This window comes from Ochotona curzoniae, unplaced genomic scaffold, assembly GCF_017591425.1.
Source record: "Ochotona curzoniae isolate NIBS_2020 unplaced genomic scaffold, NIBS_Ocur_1.0 contig_832, whole genome shotgun sequence".
Taxonomy (NCBI): Eukaryota; Metazoa; Chordata; class Mammalia; order Lagomorpha; family Ochotonidae; genus Ochotona; species Ochotona curzoniae.
The window spans coordinates 8,542,703-8,558,830 of NW_024466580.1; the positions used below are offsets into that span (position 1 = coordinate 8,542,703).

The 16,128-nt window shown below is 51.6% G+C and overlaps 1 protein-coding gene across 1 annotated transcript; it reads right to left on the minus strand.

Moving 5' to 3' along the window:
- Positions 1-2,901: 2,901 nt before the first annotated feature.
- Positions 2,902-13,106, minus strand: VSIG10L2 (V-set and immunoglobulin domain containing 10 like 2). Its single transcript, XM_040992719.1, has 11 exons — positions 13,025-13,106; positions 10,670-11,020; positions 10,205-10,480; positions 8,441-8,716; positions 7,736-7,984; positions 6,839-7,096; positions 5,362-5,652; positions 4,317-4,613; positions 3,562-3,684; positions 3,260-3,284; positions 2,902-3,064 (listed from the first exon to the last, which is right to left on the minus strand). The coding sequence occupies exons 1-11, from the start codon at positions 13,104-13,106 to the stop codon at positions 2,902-2,904; spliced, it is 2,391 nt and encodes a 796-aa protein (XP_040848653.1).
- Positions 13,107-16,128: the final 3,022 nt, after the last annotated feature.

A 16,128-nucleotide genomic window follows, 5' to 3' on the forward strand; every position in this document is an offset into this window, starting at 1 on the left:
ATGTCTGTGCCTGTAGGATACTAGATGTGGAGGGAGATAGCTGCATCCATTGCTTCTGTGACAAGCGAAGGACACAGTCCTGGTGGGTAGACAGGTCAGGAACCCATGCCCGGTGCTTGCCATTCAAGTTAGAGCAGAGCTGTCACCAAGGGGGTTTTGGAAAGCCGGGAAATGTCCTTAGAGAGTCATTTTGATTCAGGAAACATGTGTATCAGCATGAGCCTTAGGTCATAAACTGCTTTTAAAATATTGAGTTTGATCCTGGGACTTGTCCATAAGGAATCGAAAATGACTTTACCATTAGGGCAATCTCATTGTGGACTGCTTTATTTATATTATTAGTAACGCTGTTTTAAGTGTTATCCCTTTTATTGTATTTTATTTATAAAAATGCCTTTATATATTGAGTTATATAAATATAAATATATATATATATAAAATTGTGTTTATGTTTAGGAGTTACGAGTTTTCCCTCAGTGTGAGTTGCTCTGAGTTGTAATACCCTGCACAGTCACTCTAAACAGTCCTACCTAATGTTACTTTGTCAGGAAATGAGACTGCCCAGTATGTTATGGGAGAAAGCACTAGCATTGGTTGAGCAACTGCTAAGGACCAGACACAGAACTTGGGACCAGTTGCTGCTAGCTCAGTCAAGCCTGACAACAAATGTTAGGCGTTAAAATCCCCAAGCCATACAGCAAGCCACTGAGCCTGAACCCGAGCCCAGTGCCTCTGCAGCTATAATCTGTGCACCTCCTGTTTTTCCATACTGCTTTCCAGAAATCTTTGTGGTTCACAGTCACCATTTCTGTTGTTTGCCTCTGCTGTGCGATCCCCTTGAGGCTGCAGCACTAAAGGCAGAGGAGCAGTTGCCCTCCAGCCTACATGGGCAGGCCAGTCTGCTCTGCTAGGAGTCCACGATTCCCCCCTCAGCAACTCTTATCCTTCTCCCTGCCCAGAAATTCATTCAAGTCAGTGATCCTGAAATTGGTCAGACTCTGTAACATTCCTTCCCATCGTAGAATTCTGGGTGATTTTGTTTGATCATCCAACTTCCACACTCTGCCCACATCCATTCACTCTCTCCTTTTTCTTCTTTTGGACTTTCTTATGCACTGATAAGTCTGGGCATGGGTGCTACACAGGCTGTGAGTTTCATTGCAATATCCTATCCCTTTTGAAGTGGTCTTTACAAGAAACTTGTGTTTCTGATTTTTGTCAAATTTGTCAATGAAGACTAATGTGTCCATCCTGGGCTGAACTTGCCAGAGATCTCATTCCAGCTACAGCACTGCCAAGCAGCTAAGTTTAGGATTGGATTTCACCTGTGTTGCTGTCTTTTAAAGCAGTGACTTCGAAATGCATGTTTTGTATCATAAAAAGCATGTTTGATTTTCCTAAAAGTTGTAATATTATGTTTGAAACTGTACATAGTTGAAATGATGTAGCGTTGACAGGTTTTATTGGGTTGATACTATTTTCTATTAAAGAGGATGCTGCTTTCATGTGGAGTAGCCTGTAAGATGGGCTCTTCAGATGCCCCCTGTTTGTACAAAGCTGTTGATGGTTTGGGGTTGCGTGGGGGTGGCAAGTGCCTTACTCTGAGACTCTTGGGATCCTCCACCCTGTTGTGAAATCCCCTGTGTATACCCCAGAGCCCAGTGAGTTTAGACCCTCTTCTGTTGACTGCAGAAATGGGACTGAACCAGAGCAAGACCTTGGTCAAGGATCTGATAGAAGTGCCTCCAGATTGCCTCTACCTGTACCTCAGCATTTCTTTGGAAGGAAAAGAGAAGGTGGGTGGGAGGGTTGGAGAATGAGGCTAGGTCTGTGTCACAGGTCATCTATGTTTACCATTAACCAAGGGCATCATCCAGGCGCTCCAGGGGAGTGATTCAGTCTTCATAAATGGAGCGGCTTTGTCGAAGCTTTCTTTGACTTAAGAGGCCAACAGATAGTCTCTAGTATGGCGTGTAGTCCCTTTGTGCTTGGTTTCCCATGTTTCACTAAGCTGTGCCTTGGCTCCAGTCCTGAGAGCTTGGAGGGACGCTGAACCCTGTAGTCTAGGAAATCCTGAATCTGTGAGAATGGAGGAGGCCCCTCCATTCCCTTGGTGTTTTCATCCCTTTCCTTGCTGCTGCCAGATATCCCCCCTGCCCTCTGGCTGTTCCTCCTCATGAGTGCCCTGCCGAGGCAGTTCCAGGGCCTGACTCCTAGTCAGTTGAACAAGCCTTTGTTTGTGCTTCGCCCAGCAGTGCAGATGCATGCACACTCTTGGAGCCAGTGAGTCATGCTGGCAGCTACCGAGTGTGACTTTGGAACAGCCACAGTGTTCCACAGCCAGCTCCCCTGGGCTGGGAGGTGGGACACGATACCTGTAATTCTTGTGCTCTAGTTCTTGCCGGCCCAATCTCCAGCAGCCATGAGCTTCCCAAACTGCAGCTCAATAAAGGATGTAGTCCACCACACATCCCTGCTTTCCACGCACACAGCCTGGACCCCTGCCACCCACCCATGCAAGCTGCAATTTATGGAGTCTGGTACTAGCAAGAATGGGAGACATGATTTATTTGGGGATCTCCCTACCCACAGACTTGTTTTCTGGAAACAGCTGCCTGTCATCCGCCCCCGGCACCAGAGACACTTGCCAGTCCTGTCGCTTCTGCTTGCCCTCACATTCCCGGAGAGCCTTTGCTCCAGGTGTGTGTCTCCCTCCTCCCATCTGGGCTGGGAATTCTCTTGTAATCCAGTCACTTAGGGGGCGAGACAGCTGTGCCTGACACAGATGTAAAACCTGGTTATCAGGGAAGAAAGGGGTAGTTAGTGTTTTAACCATCTTGGTTTGCAGACCCACTTCTGGCAGAAGAGATCTCTGCCCTCTGCACCTTGCTCTTTGACCTCTCATGGTGTTGCAGTCACTGTGATGGTGACATTGATGGGAGCATCACTGGATTCTTGCGCAGGGTCTGGCCCTGGGGTGGCGACTGCTGTTTCGGTGCCTGCAGTGTGGGCCAGGGAGAGAGATGCCATGGGGATGTTCTCCAAGGACGAGAGAAACTGAGCACTGCACAGACCCCAGCCCCGTCACTGCGATGGAGATGTGTTCACCTGCCTGTGCCTCGCTGCTTCCTGGTGGGCCCCTCCGGTGCTGTCTTGCCTCCCTGAGGGTGAAATGAGAGTGAAGTTATCTGAACCACCCAAGTCTTCCTTCCCCATGAAAGCAAATTCTTGACCCCCACAATAACGATTCCACACTCACGTGGGAACAAGCCACTGGCCAAGGCCTGTTGAAAGAAAAAGGGAGCCGGTCATTATTCCATCAACCTGATGTAGATCCCAAGAGAGTCACCACCCGATTCTCCACCACTGCTTTCTCAGTGGACTCCCTATTTAGCCTTGGGCAATGGCCCCGGTTGCCTGAAGTTGAAGCTCAGGGTCCCAATGGGCAAAAACCAGTACTGGAGAGGGAGTCATGATTAAGGAAGAGTCTGGAATCAGGATGGGTCTCTGCCTGGCCACCCTGCAGAGCTAAGTAGCCCCACCCTACAGAGTCCCACTCACGAGGGAAGGTCTCCGGATGCCGGGCAGCATACTGGAACAGCAGTAGAGAGGCCACCGTTGCCGCCACTATTCCTGTGCCTGCTGCGGCTAGCACTGCAGGGTAGGCATTGAAGGGGGGGTCCGCTAGGAGGAGACAGTGTGGAGTGCCTGGGTTAGAGCCACCAATGAACTTGGATAGTAGTGGCTCACAAGGTGCCAAGGAAGTGATGCTCTGCTCAGCTAGTCCTCCCTGCCACCCAGGTGTGGGACCCACAGTCTGGAGATTAGATCTCCCCTGAGGATGGTGGGAGGTGCTCTGCCTGCAGGATAGTTTGCATGCCCAGCCAAATCTGTTACTTCTAAAGCAAAAGGGCTGAGGTTAGATGTCAGGACAGGTTGGGGTTCCTTGAAGGAAAATGCCACATAACATAAGGAATTCCCAGGATGGATAGGCAAGCAACTGGGAGCCCACCTGTACCCAGGAGGTGAGACTGAGGCACAGAGTGGGGCTGGCACCTGTCCCTCTTCCTTCCCTATTGCTTCTGGTGCAAACTGCAGTGGGGTTCCCACTTAAGGAATTCTCAGGAGGAGCAGGATCCTAGGCCTGGAACCTCCAGACCTCTCTCAGAGAAGGAAGGGAAGGAGAAGTAGATACAGCCAGAACACTGCATCACACTGGGGGCTTCAGTGGGCAGGAGGAGGAAAGGAGGTGAGGAGGAACCGAGGTCCAGTTTGCTGGAGAAAGGCGAGGCCCTCCCTGGCACCAGCACCAGCACCTGGTGTCTTTACCGCAGAGGGAAGCCCAGCCGTGTGGTGGTTCAGAGCCAGGATGCGGAAGGCATAGAGGACCCCTGGGTCCAAGCCCCCCAGCCGCCGGCCCCGACTCTGGGGTTCGATGTCACTGGCTGCTGTCTCCCAGGAAGCGGCTTCTGGGTCTGGGACACTGGCCCTCCGCTGCACCAGGAAGCCGGTCAGGTTCCCTGACCCCTCCACTGCCCACTGCAGCTGCACCTCTCTGCGGTGGCGTGCGTAGGTCAGGCGGCTGATGGTAACATTGGGAGGAGCTGGATATCCTAGGCAAGAACGTGGGGGACACACACTGTGCAGATGCGCTAACCACCCTTGCATGTTGTACCCCGGGGGTAAAGTATGGGTGTGAGCAGGTGTGCTTGACTGCAAACCTGGGTGGTTCTGGCTGCCCTCAGTTTTCTCATCTGTAACAGTGAAGGAGGGGGCCCTGTGTGGTAGCCTAGCACATAAATCCTTGCCTTGTGGGCACCGGAATTCCATGTGGGTGCCAGTTTGTGTCCTGGCTGCTCCACTTCTCTTTCAGCTCTCTCCTTGTGGCCTGGGAAAGCAGTCAAGGACAGCCCAAAACCTTGGGACCCTGCACCCACGTGGGAGAGCCAGAAGGAGTTCCTGACTTTGGCCTAGTTCCGTTGCAATCACTTGGAGAATAAACTAGCCAATGGAAGATCTTTCTGTCCTTCCTTTCTTCCTTTTCTCTGTACTTCTGCCTTTCCAATAAAACTAAGTTAATTTTTAAAGGGGGAAAAAAACGGAAGGAGAGATTGTTTGAACGGCACAGTTTATTCAGGAGCACATCAGCCTCAGTCTCACAGAGCTCTGCCAGCTTCGTACTTTGCAAGGTCCAACCATGTCCAGGGCAATGCAGGCTACACAATTTGGAGCAGGGTTCTTTCCCGACAGGAGATTCACAGCCAGGGAAGAACTTCATTGATCTCCCAGCCCTCCTGCCACACCCCGCCCCCACACTCCATCCACACACACACCTTCCCCCGCCCTCCTGCCCCCACTCACTCAGGACCTCCAGCTGCACGTTCTCACGCTGGCTGCCCACGGCGTTGCGGGCCACACACTGGTAGGTGCCCTTGTGGCGTGCTGGGTCAGCGTGTTGGATGTGGAGGCGCAGCCAGGCACCCTCAGGATGCAGTGCGAATCCAGAAGTGCCCTGTTCCACCTGTTGTTTCTGGGGTCCCAGCCAGAGGAGCTGGGCAGGTGGTATGCCCCGCTGAAGAACACACTCCAGTATGACCTCTCCTCCCTCCAACACTGACACCCGGGACTCAGCCACTGCCAGCTGTGGGGCTTCTGCAGGGGGAGAGACAGCAGGTGAGGCTGGAACAAGAGCCCTGTCTCCTGTTAGTGGGAAGACTAAGGGAAAGTGGAGGGCACAGCAAATGGAGGGGAGAGGAGACGGGGGCCGTGGAGTTAATTTGTCCTCACATTCAGGCTCCTTGCAGGCCAAGCTCCCTGTCAGTCTGCTCCAGAGTTTGCCGACCCTCCCTGCCCCCACCACCATGCAGGCAGGAGCTCTGCTTGACTCATTCCTGCAAGAATCATCCCTAGTCCCAGCATCAGGCATGGGCCTTCTCCCCACTAATGGTCCACCAACCTCCCACAGGCTCCAGGCGTAGTGCTGGGCCTGCAGCAGGTGCTCGGGTTTTATAGATGGACTCTTATTAAAGCCAGACTCCTAGGTGTCAATGAATCTCCTAGCATGGAATTTCCGTTCCTAAGACCGAGTAATAGGGAATAGGCCGTAAACCTCTTCATGGTCATGACAGCATGACGATCCCAAGCCTTTGCACAGCAAGGGATAAAGCATTTTGTGAGAGCTGTTTTTGTAAGAAATGACTCCTCCACTTTTCTCACATTTTTTTTTGCAGTATGTTTTTGCAGTATTTTTCCTTCAGCTCTCAATAAACAGACTGACAAACCAAATTCAGAAACAGAGAGGAAGCAGACCAAAAACAAATAGGAGACAGAAATCTTTTGCCACCTGAGGCTTTAGTGCAAGCCAAGCCCAAAGTCAGGCTCCTTTCTTATGTAAATCAATGCAAATAAGAGACCCAATCAGCATCCCACATCATCTAGACCAATAGTAGTCTACTCAATACCGCAGCAGGCAGGCACATGCACTTTGAAATGTGACAGGTCTGCATGGAGATGTGTATGGTAAATACAAACAAAACGTTGAGTGTCTTGTGAATAACTAAATTTTTATATGTTGAAATAACATACTGGGTATATTGAATTAGAATGTGTCACCAGTTTCTCTCAACTGTTGGCCTGCAGTGGATTTTTATTGCACAACACTGACCCAGACTGACCGACCCCACCTAGTTTATTGATCTTAATAACTTGAATCCCAGGGAGGCTAAGGGAGTCTCGCCTTTCATTCCAGCCCTGCCATCCCCCAGAGCCCCTCAGCCTAGCCCCACAGGGCTGCCTCAGCTTCCCCAGCCCTAGCCTTGAGCAGTCAACCCCTACTCACCCAGCTGAAGCTGGCACTGTGGGTCTGGGCTCCTTAGTGGGTGGGTGCCCCGACAGGTGAATTCTCTGCCAGCTAGATCGTCCTGGGCCTGCAGGAGGTGGATGGCCAGCGAGGAGCCGTTGCTGCCCAGAGGTTGTTCTCCGTCAAGCCAGCCCAGCATGGCAGGGGGCTCACCTCCAGGCCACTTGCAGCTCAGCATGATGAACTGGTCTTCCAGCAAGGCCGTGGTCCAGCAGGTAGGGTTCCAGAAAGGTTCCCCTAGAAAGGACTGGCGGCTCAGCACAGCCTTAGGGGAGGAGGCATGGCTGGGCAGGCCCACCTACCCTACTCCTTCACTCATTGGTTTCTTGGCTCACTCTCTCCTCTGTCACATGTGCCTGAGACATGGAGGCACACAAATTAAACAATTGCTGTATAATTTGATGTGTTCTAGAATGTAGAGAAAAAGATTCTCCAAAGAAGAGCATGTTGCTGTAAGGATTTAAACTCTGTCCTGACTGATTGATGGGAATTTGCTGGGAAGACAGCAGAGAGAATGGTGAAGGCATATTTCAGATTGACATGCAGATGAGCAATAGAAACAGAGTGTGCATCGCTTCTCGGTCTTTTGGCTAAGATCAAGTGTAGAAACAGAGTGTGTGGTTGTTGGATCCCCCTGACCACGGAAATTAGGAGACAGGGAGTTGTGCCAGGGTTCCAAGCCCAAACTGAACAGGATGAAGTTTAGCCTGTGGATGGAGAAGCTGGGAGGAAAGCGCCAAGAGCTGGATGCCACCCTCCTCTTTGTTTCCCAATGTATCTTAGAGTTTGAGGTCTACCACTCCACCCCATACCCCAACCCCTCTGACTGTCCCCTGACCTTCAGCCACACTCTGGCTAGTGTGTGTGTACACTCACAGAGCGTGATCCTGCAGAGGGTGGGCAGTGCCAGGGCTGGGTGCTGGCCGGTACAGGTGAAGACGCTGCCATTGGAGAGCTGGGTGGCTGTATGACTCCAGGTGACATGGCTGGGGGCAGCCGGACCGCTGCCCTGTGGCCCTTCCCACTGCAGCTGGGCGGGTGGAAACCCGCCAGGCCAGGTGCAGGGCAAAGTCACAGCCCTGAGGGATGGGAGCACAGCACAGGAGGGCTGCCCCTCGGGGGGATCTGGGTGGGAAAGTGGGTGAGAAGGGTTGGGAAGGTTCCCCATCCAGTACCTACCAACGTGAGAGCCTAGAGCTTTCAGAGTGCAGCAAAGGAAGGGCAAGTTAGGGGGTGGATGGGAGCACTGAGTGTCAGGAGCTGGAAAGAAAACAACTGAGCTCCCAGTTAAAGAGTAAGTGTTAAGAGTCCTTGAGTAGTCTCAGAACCCACCCAAGGCCCCTGGTCACCCAGTCTCCTGGCCTTTCCTCCACCCTTCTCTGTGCCTCAGTTCAACTCTCGGGAACTTGGGAATGATACCGTGGGAGGGGCTGATAGGATCCGAGGATTTCCTCTTTCCTTGCCTTCCCTACCCCTCTCCCAGCAGCTCCACCAGATGCTGCAGATACCCCACCTAACCCCTATGCCACCATTCATGGGCTGCTGGGGTCTGCCAGAGCACAGACCCACCCACACACTCACAGTAGACGGTGAGCTGGATGGTGGTCTGGGTGCGAATATCCAGATGTCTGTTGTGGGCCAGGCAGGTGTACAGGCCAGTGTGGGAGCGGCTGGCACTGGCTATGATGTAGGTGGGCCCGCTGTGGACCTGAGTATCCTCACGGAGCCACACGTAGTGACTAGGAGGGTTGGATGCCGCCAGGCAGCTCAGGATCACCTCCTCCCTCTCACTAGCCCAAAATCCTTCGTCAGTGAGTCCCAGGGTTTCCACAGTAATCACAGGCTTGTCTGGACCATCTGGAGGACAAGGGAGGCCCGTCACACCTCCCCACCTTCCCTCATTTGTACAGTTGCATTCAAACTCAGTGTCCCCCCTTTGAAGCTCTCCCAGACCGCAGGAGGGGACTGCACTCTCTGTCTACCCTCTGCCTTCCTGCCAAGAACTCCCCCTCAGCTGCCTCCTCTACTCTTGCTGGTTTGCAATTTCCACCAGCTACCACTGTGGAGCAAAGTCAGGACACTCTAGCCCTTTCTCCCCCAGGGTCTTTAGGGAAGCATTTACCAAAAGATGGATATGAAAGTTCCATATATGAGATTCCTAGTAGCTAAATACGAGGCAAAAAAAAAAAAGCATAAGGAAGGAAAGAAGAAAGGAGGAAAGAAGGAAGCAAAGAAGGGAGAGAGGGAGGAAAAGAGACCGGAGAGAGGAAGAAAAGAAGGCAGCAAGCCACCAATATGTTGTAAAGGAGACTTGTACCATTTCAGTTTTACCAATAGTCAACTGAGGTCCAAAAGCAATAAATGGGAAATCTCAGAAACAGGCCATAGGTCTGAAGTTGCATGCTGTTCTGAGCAGGCTGAGGAGATCCCATGGCAGCCCCTCTGCGCTGTGTGGGGTGGGAATCATTGCGTTGTCCAGGGTATCCATATTGAATACACTGCCTGCCCATGAGTCACTGAGTAGCTGTCTGTTATCAGGTGTTGTGGTACTTCAGTGTTTGTGTTCAGATAATCCTCATTTAACCTAATAATGGCCTCAAAGTCATTCTAAGTTTTAACTACACCAATTCATAAAGTAAACTCTATCATAGTCATTATGTATAGGAAAAAGAATAATGGAATTTAGTGCGATCCATGGTTTTAAGCATCCCCTGAGGGTTTTGGAACAGCAGAAAACAGGGCACTGCTATAGATGCTGTGTGATTGCACCTGCATTCAGGATATTATTATTGCACTAGCTAAGCAACATTAATGTTATTGAGGAGCTAATTACGTTCTTTATTTCACACTAAGTCTTCAAACACAAGTGCGCTTACCCCAACTTCAATTAGCCATGTCTCAAGTGAGTTAAGACATCGGAGTGCTTACCATACTGGACAGCAAACTGCAGGCCACCCTCTTCTCCAACCTTCCCCAGGGCTTCTGATTTCTGGCTTTGGCTCTTCAGTCTTGGAACCAAATTGCTGTCCCCTCTTCCCAGTGGGATTTCCCCCTCTCTATCTATTGGTATCCAGCAGATCACTGGAGTCTCCAGGCTAAATCCAAAGAAAGCCTTTCTGGATTGCCCCCAAAACATGAGTAAAACCATGAATATGAATGTATGCACATTTTCCTTCAGAAAGAGGCCCTTGACCTTAAAAGGATTTAAGAAGCCTGATGTTAGACTAATGTTTGGCACCAATGGGCATAGCACCCTGAGGTTGTTGCCTACTGGAGTCGCTTGGAGGGCTGGGGGTTTGGCAGGGGTGAGTAGGTGTCCATCCTGATGCCTCCCAGTTCACTCACAGATGACGTCCAGAAAGGCGCTGGTACTGCTTAGCCTGTTGACAGTGTTGTGGGCGCTGCACATGTACCAGCCCAGGTGTGTCCGGTTGACTGGGTCCAGCCAGAGAAGAGGCTCCGTGACCTCCACCAGGGCCTTCCCAGGGCTTTGAGGTGCCTGATGCTGCCAGGCAAAGATCACTGGCAGTGTGCCCTCCCGCACTGTGCACGTGGCCACCACCGAGCTCCCCTCCACTGGGGATGGGTCACTGAACTGCACCCGAGGCTTGGATACGGGCACTGTCAGAGAGGGAAAGAACCTGGGTTTGATAATGGCTAGGGACCTGTCTGCCCACCTAGCCCTGAACATCCTTTCCTCCCAATCCCAGGTTTCCTCACTCCCTGGAGGAGGTGGTTCTTTAGGAGCTGGACTCAGCACATACAGAAAGAGACAAAGCCCATGGATGCCACCCTGGCTGCATGTCTCACCCAGCACAGCCAGGGACAGGTAGGAATAGGTGGCACGGAGCTGGCTGTCTGCTGAATGCAAGGTCTGGCACAGGAAGTGGCCGTGGGCTCCTTCCCGGAGCTCCTCCAGCACCAGGCTACTGTTCCTCAGGCTCACCGACCCCAGGGCTGAGGCCGTGGCCTCCACCTTTGTCACCACTCCGTCTGTGACAGCCACGGGCTGGGGGACCGGGGAGCCCAACGGGATGAAGCTCCAGAGGACCATCAGCGGGGCAGGCCCGGAGCCACAGGCCAGCTCCACGGAGCCGCCCCGCACTCCTTGGATGGACGTGACCTCCTCTGCAGGGGTTCTGGGACTCAGCCCGGGGTGACCTGGGGAGAGAGGCACAGCACTGGAGGTTTGGGCCACCCGCTCTGGGTGTTCCTCCAGAGCTTTGTTAGTTTTTTCCCTTGTGCCTTTGCTAGGGGGTTGCAGGTAGACTGGCAGGGCTGGAGTCCAGGGCAGGAGACAGAGTCTGAGGAAGCCTGTGGAGTTTCCTGTTGGTATGCGCTGAGGACCCACTGCAGCTGAGAGCATCAGAACATTTGGAAAACTCCCTGGTGAAGAAGGAGCAGGGCCTGGGCATCTGCATTTTTAAAATTGCAAAAAAAACATATTATTTGAAAAGCACACACACAAACACAGAGGGAGATAAAGAGAGAAAAAGAGAGAAGAAAGAGAGAGGAAGAAGGAAAACTTTCACAAAGATTCACTCCTTGGACGTCTGTAACAGCCAGGTCTGGATCAGGCCAAGGTGAGAGCCAGGTTTACCAGGAGGCAGGAATTTTTTAAAGATTTATTTTATGATTTTTATTGCAAAGTCAGACATACAGAGTGAAGGAGAGACAGAGAGGAAGATCTTCCATCTGCTGATTCACTCCCCAAACAGCTGCAACAGCCGGAACTGAGCCTATTCAAAGCCAGGAAGCCAGGAGCTTCTTCCAGGTCAGCACATGGGTGCAGGGGCCCAAGGCTTTGGGCTGTCCTCGATTGCTTTCCCAGGCAGGGAGCTGGATGGGAAGCAGGGCTGCTGGGATTAGAACCAGCACCCATATGGGATGGGATCCTGGAGCTGTTAGACTACTGCACCTGGCCTGCTGGCAGGAACATGAATCATCACCTACTGCCCCTCAGAATCTGTATTAGCAGGAAGCTGGAACCAGAAGCAGAGCTGGGAATTGAACCCAAGCACTCCTACATGGGACCTGGGGACATTAGCCAGCATGTCAGCCACGAGACTACACACCTGCTTCAAATCTGTATTTTTGACAAATGCCCCAGGGTCAGTCTGTGGCTCAACCCGAAGGTCTACAAAGTCCCTGGCACTTCGGGATCTGGAGGGTTTTGTGTAAGGGTTCTACAGTCAGATCCCCTCTGTTTCAGGCTTGTTATGGCAAGAGAAAGAGGCCGAAGGCTGCATCAACCCAGCCAGCATTCCCTCATTCATCAGCCAGCTTGGAGTGTCACAGGAACAGGTGCAGTGTCCCAGCCCTGCTCTCCATGTACCACCAAGGAACATTCAGTGAAGAGGTAGGGACCGCTGCTTAGGGCTCAGCCTCAGCCCAGACCCCACATCCCCTTGTCCTTTGCTGCATTGCCTGAGTGGGGCTGCACACCATGAAGCTAGAACTCAGTCCAGCTGCATGCAAATAAACCCCTGGAAAGACAGTCCAGACACAGCAGTGACTCACACTCCTTTCCTGGATGCCTCTTTCCTGCCAGGGTCCTTGCCCTGGACTAGTCCCATGCATGACCTCCTAGCCTTCATTCTAACTATCCTGTGTAGTAGTTAACAGCTTCTCATGAGACTGAGAAATAAAGTCCCTTAGCCTAAAACCAGACAGGATGGGTAGAGCTGGGATTGGAGCCCTATCCACCTTTCAAACGGAGCTGTTCTTAAGCACTACTAGCTGCTCCAGAGAGAGTAAACAGGCATGGGGTTGGCAGGAAGAGATCAAAGGCAAAATTCAGGTGTTCCACCACTCAAGAAGGAAACTACTGCTTAAACCCATTCTTTCCAACCCTACATGTGTGGGAGTGGCCCAAGCCACCAGAGCCTCTCACGTAGAAAATTGAGATAATCTCCCAACTGCTCTCAGCCCCTCAAAACCAGGGGACTTGCCGAAGCTCAGGTCTCACTGTGTCACTCCTGTGCTTCTTAGTGCGCAGTGCTGCCACTCTCAGTGTGTGCTAGTCCATGTCCAGCGGGTAAGTGACATGAATAGACACCACTGAATCACTATGCAGGTGCTTTAGGAAGATTCTCCAAGGAGGGGAGGGAAAGAAGCCCTGGGGTGAGAACGGGCTACCTGCTGGGAATTCTGAGTCTCACTCACCTGAGGCCCCTAGAAGAAGAAGGCAGAGGTGCACCAGCCACGGGAGGCTGGACGATCTGTGCCAGGTCCTCTGGCCCAGCATGGCTCCATCTCTCTGACAGCTGCCCACCTGAGGCACCTGCCTGTCTCTCAGGCCCCCTCTCCCCGGCCTTGGGGGTGTGGTGGGGGTCTAGCTCAGGTTGCCAACCTCAGCCCTTGTGATACCTCTACCCCTGCTCTCCTGTTACCCTCACTGCCCCATGTACTGGTGAATTATTTACCAGATGATTCACTCTATCCATAATGTACAATTAGGAGGGGCAGGACTACCTAGGACAGGCCTAGGGGAGTGGATGGTGAGCTCCCTGCAGTCATTTGAGTGATCTTGTAAATTAGAAAGCCCCTGGACATAGGCCTCTAACCTGATCAGGCCAGCTACTTCCCCAACATTCTCCTCAACAGAGGAGTGCTGAACACACACATCTGGCATCTAGCCACACCTTCAAGTGTCCTTTGCCCTCTCCTTGTGTTGAGCTTACATTTGTGGGAAGAAGCAGACAGAATAACTAAGGCCACTGTGGATCCAGGTACACCTAGGGAGATTGATGAATTGTGAAACTTTGGAAAATTCCAGAACTTCTGAGCTTTGCGTCCTTCACAGGTCAGTGAATGATGTAACACTTAGTGATACAGAGGAGGGGAATACGAAATAGCAAAATGTGTGTCAGCATTTCTGGGTGATGGCCATATTCTATTTCTTGACTTGGGTAAGTCAATAAATGCATTTATTTCTGTATGCCCTTTATAAATTTTTGATGTAATTTACATATATATGTGTTTGGTACAATTCATGCACACACATGTATACAGTGTCCAGCAGGTAGTTGTCACACTGCAGTCTCCTAGATGTGTTTATCTGGACCCTGGAGTGGGATGAAGCCCAGTTTTCCTGCTGCCCAGAGCTCCTTGGTACTCACTTCCCCAATCCCCTCTTCCCTCAGCATGTCCCACTGCTCTAGCTGACTGTGAGTGACAGCCTAAGATGGGGTCAGATTTTTCCGTCCTTTGGTGGCAGGGTTAGGGAAGGGGAGAGTGAACTGGACCCCAATGAGAAGGGGGATCTGATGTCTGGTGTCAGGTTCATCGGGGCTCAGCCAGGACAGGAGTAACAGAGCTGCATATCAGGAGGGCTCCAGGGCTGGAGTGGCACCTGCTGGCCCTTGGCCTGTCACCTGTTCCAGCACAGTGGCTCTGCAGGCAGACTTTGTTCCACTTTCCTCAAAGCCCTGGCTAAGACTCCTCCTTATCCCCTCCTCAGAATCTTGAGTCCCCATTCCCTCCTAATTCAGCCAGGAAGATTCTCTCTCTTACTCTGCGTTTCAACTGATGAAAAAATTTTTAAAAAGCATAGTAACTATTTCTCCAAGTTATTGGGTAAATGGGATGTGGTCAGACTCACAAGCATTTTCCACAAAAAATCCATTCAGGGCCCGGCACGATAGCATAGTGGTTAAAGTCCTCGCCTTGAACGTGCTGGGATCCCATGTGGGCGCCAGTTCTAATCCCAGCAGCTCCACTTTCCCACCAGCTCCCTGCTTGTGGCCTGGGAAAGCAGTTGAGGACGGCCCAAAACCTTGGGACCCTGCACCCGCATGCGAGACCTGGAAAGAAGTTCCTGGCTCCTGGCTTCAGATTGGCGCAGCACTGGCCATTGCGGCCACTTGGGGAGTGAATCATCGGAGGGAAGATCTTCCTCTCTATCTCTCCTCCTCTCTGTACATCTGCCTTTCCAATAAAAATAATTAAGTCTTTTTTTAAAAAATCCATTCAATCAGCAGTTGTTAAAATTCTTTCTCTTTAGGTAGAACTGAACTTGGCTCTTCTGAATTTTACTGAAGCTTTACAAAATCACTACAGCCTCTTCTTCAGATGAGAGACATTCAATATTAGAAAGAGCAAGGGCTTCACAACAGCAATAATAACAGTAACCATTTCTCCAACAACCCTCAGGCCTGGCAAGAATTAGGTTTTCCACCAATTCCATGACAAAACATGGTTACTGACACAACCCTTTCTCCTTTCTCTGAGCCTCCTGATTTCTCTGCTATGCCTATTGTCATCTGCGCCGTTGCTTGTCCTCCAGTGTGTTTCCATCCACTGGGCCTGTGGCTCCTTCAGGCTGACCAGAGATCTGCCAAGCTCCTTTGTTTTGCATAGCAATATGTAGAGTGTTTTCCAGTTACTCTCAGAGTTTTATCTAGTTAATATTTATTACCTATTGGGATGTGCCTGCTGTAGAGCTTTCTTGGCCTTTATCCTAGATCCCTAAGGAAAGCTGGAAGAGGTGACTCCCTGAGCCACTCCATGTCTCTCGAACAGGTAGTGCTCTGGCTGGAACAAGTGCCCTCCACCCAGCTGGAAAGAACAGCCAGATAGAAGGGGTAAACTTGACCTCTTGTCTTTACTCACATCTTTGCCTTTTTGAGCCAATTTGCAGCTCCTCCTTCATGCTGTGGGTTTCACTGCAGCCTCCAGCTCGTTGTAACTGCTTTTGAATTGTGATCCTGAAGGCCCAGGATGTCAGGGAAGCAGGCTGTGGAAGGGTAGGAACCGCTGGACTAGAATAGAGGAAGCAGATACTCTCGCAAATAAATGGCCTTTGCCTGTGTGCCTTGCTGGAGGCCAGGCCTGGGCCCTTGGAGACCCCAGAAGGAGATTACCAAGGCCACGAGTCAGAGGTTCCACAGCTCCCTGCTACACTTCTGCCTGGGATACAAAGGGAGAAGGCAAGAGAGAGAGCGGACTGGCAGTGGTCACCCCTTAGTCACACTGTAAACTGTACCTTGGAGACTAGACAGGAAATGAAGAAGGCCCTGGATGGGAAGCCCAGGAGAGGGGCAGCAACAGATCCAGAGAGGAAAGAAGGGATGAAGACAAAGGCCCGGGACGTGACACTGGAGCTGAAGCAGCTGTGGGGGTGCAGGGAAGGGCGCCTGGATTCTAGCGCCAGCTATATCTGGAGACTAATCTCCCAGCTGCCCTCCCATTCCCCTTCGCAGCCAGCCCTTCCTGCGGTGCCTTGGGTAAAACACGCTATTTCCTGGGCCTGTGTTCCCTGACTGCTC

Bases quoted from the DNA above. Each gene is read 5' to 3' on its own strand.
- VSIG10L2 (XM_040992719.1), bottom strand. From the start codon at position 13,106: ATGCTGGGCCAGAGGACCTGGCACAGATCGTCCAGCCTCCCGTGGCTG. The intron at 10,481-10,669 runs GTGAGACATGCA...CCTCTCTGACAG, and splicing joins CCTGTCCCTGGCTGTGCTGG to TGCCCGTATCCAAGCCTCGG. The intron at 5,653-6,838 runs GTGAGTAGGGGT...CTCCCCCTGCAG, and splicing joins ACAGTGCCAGCTTCAGCTGG to AAGCCCCACAGCTGGCAGTG.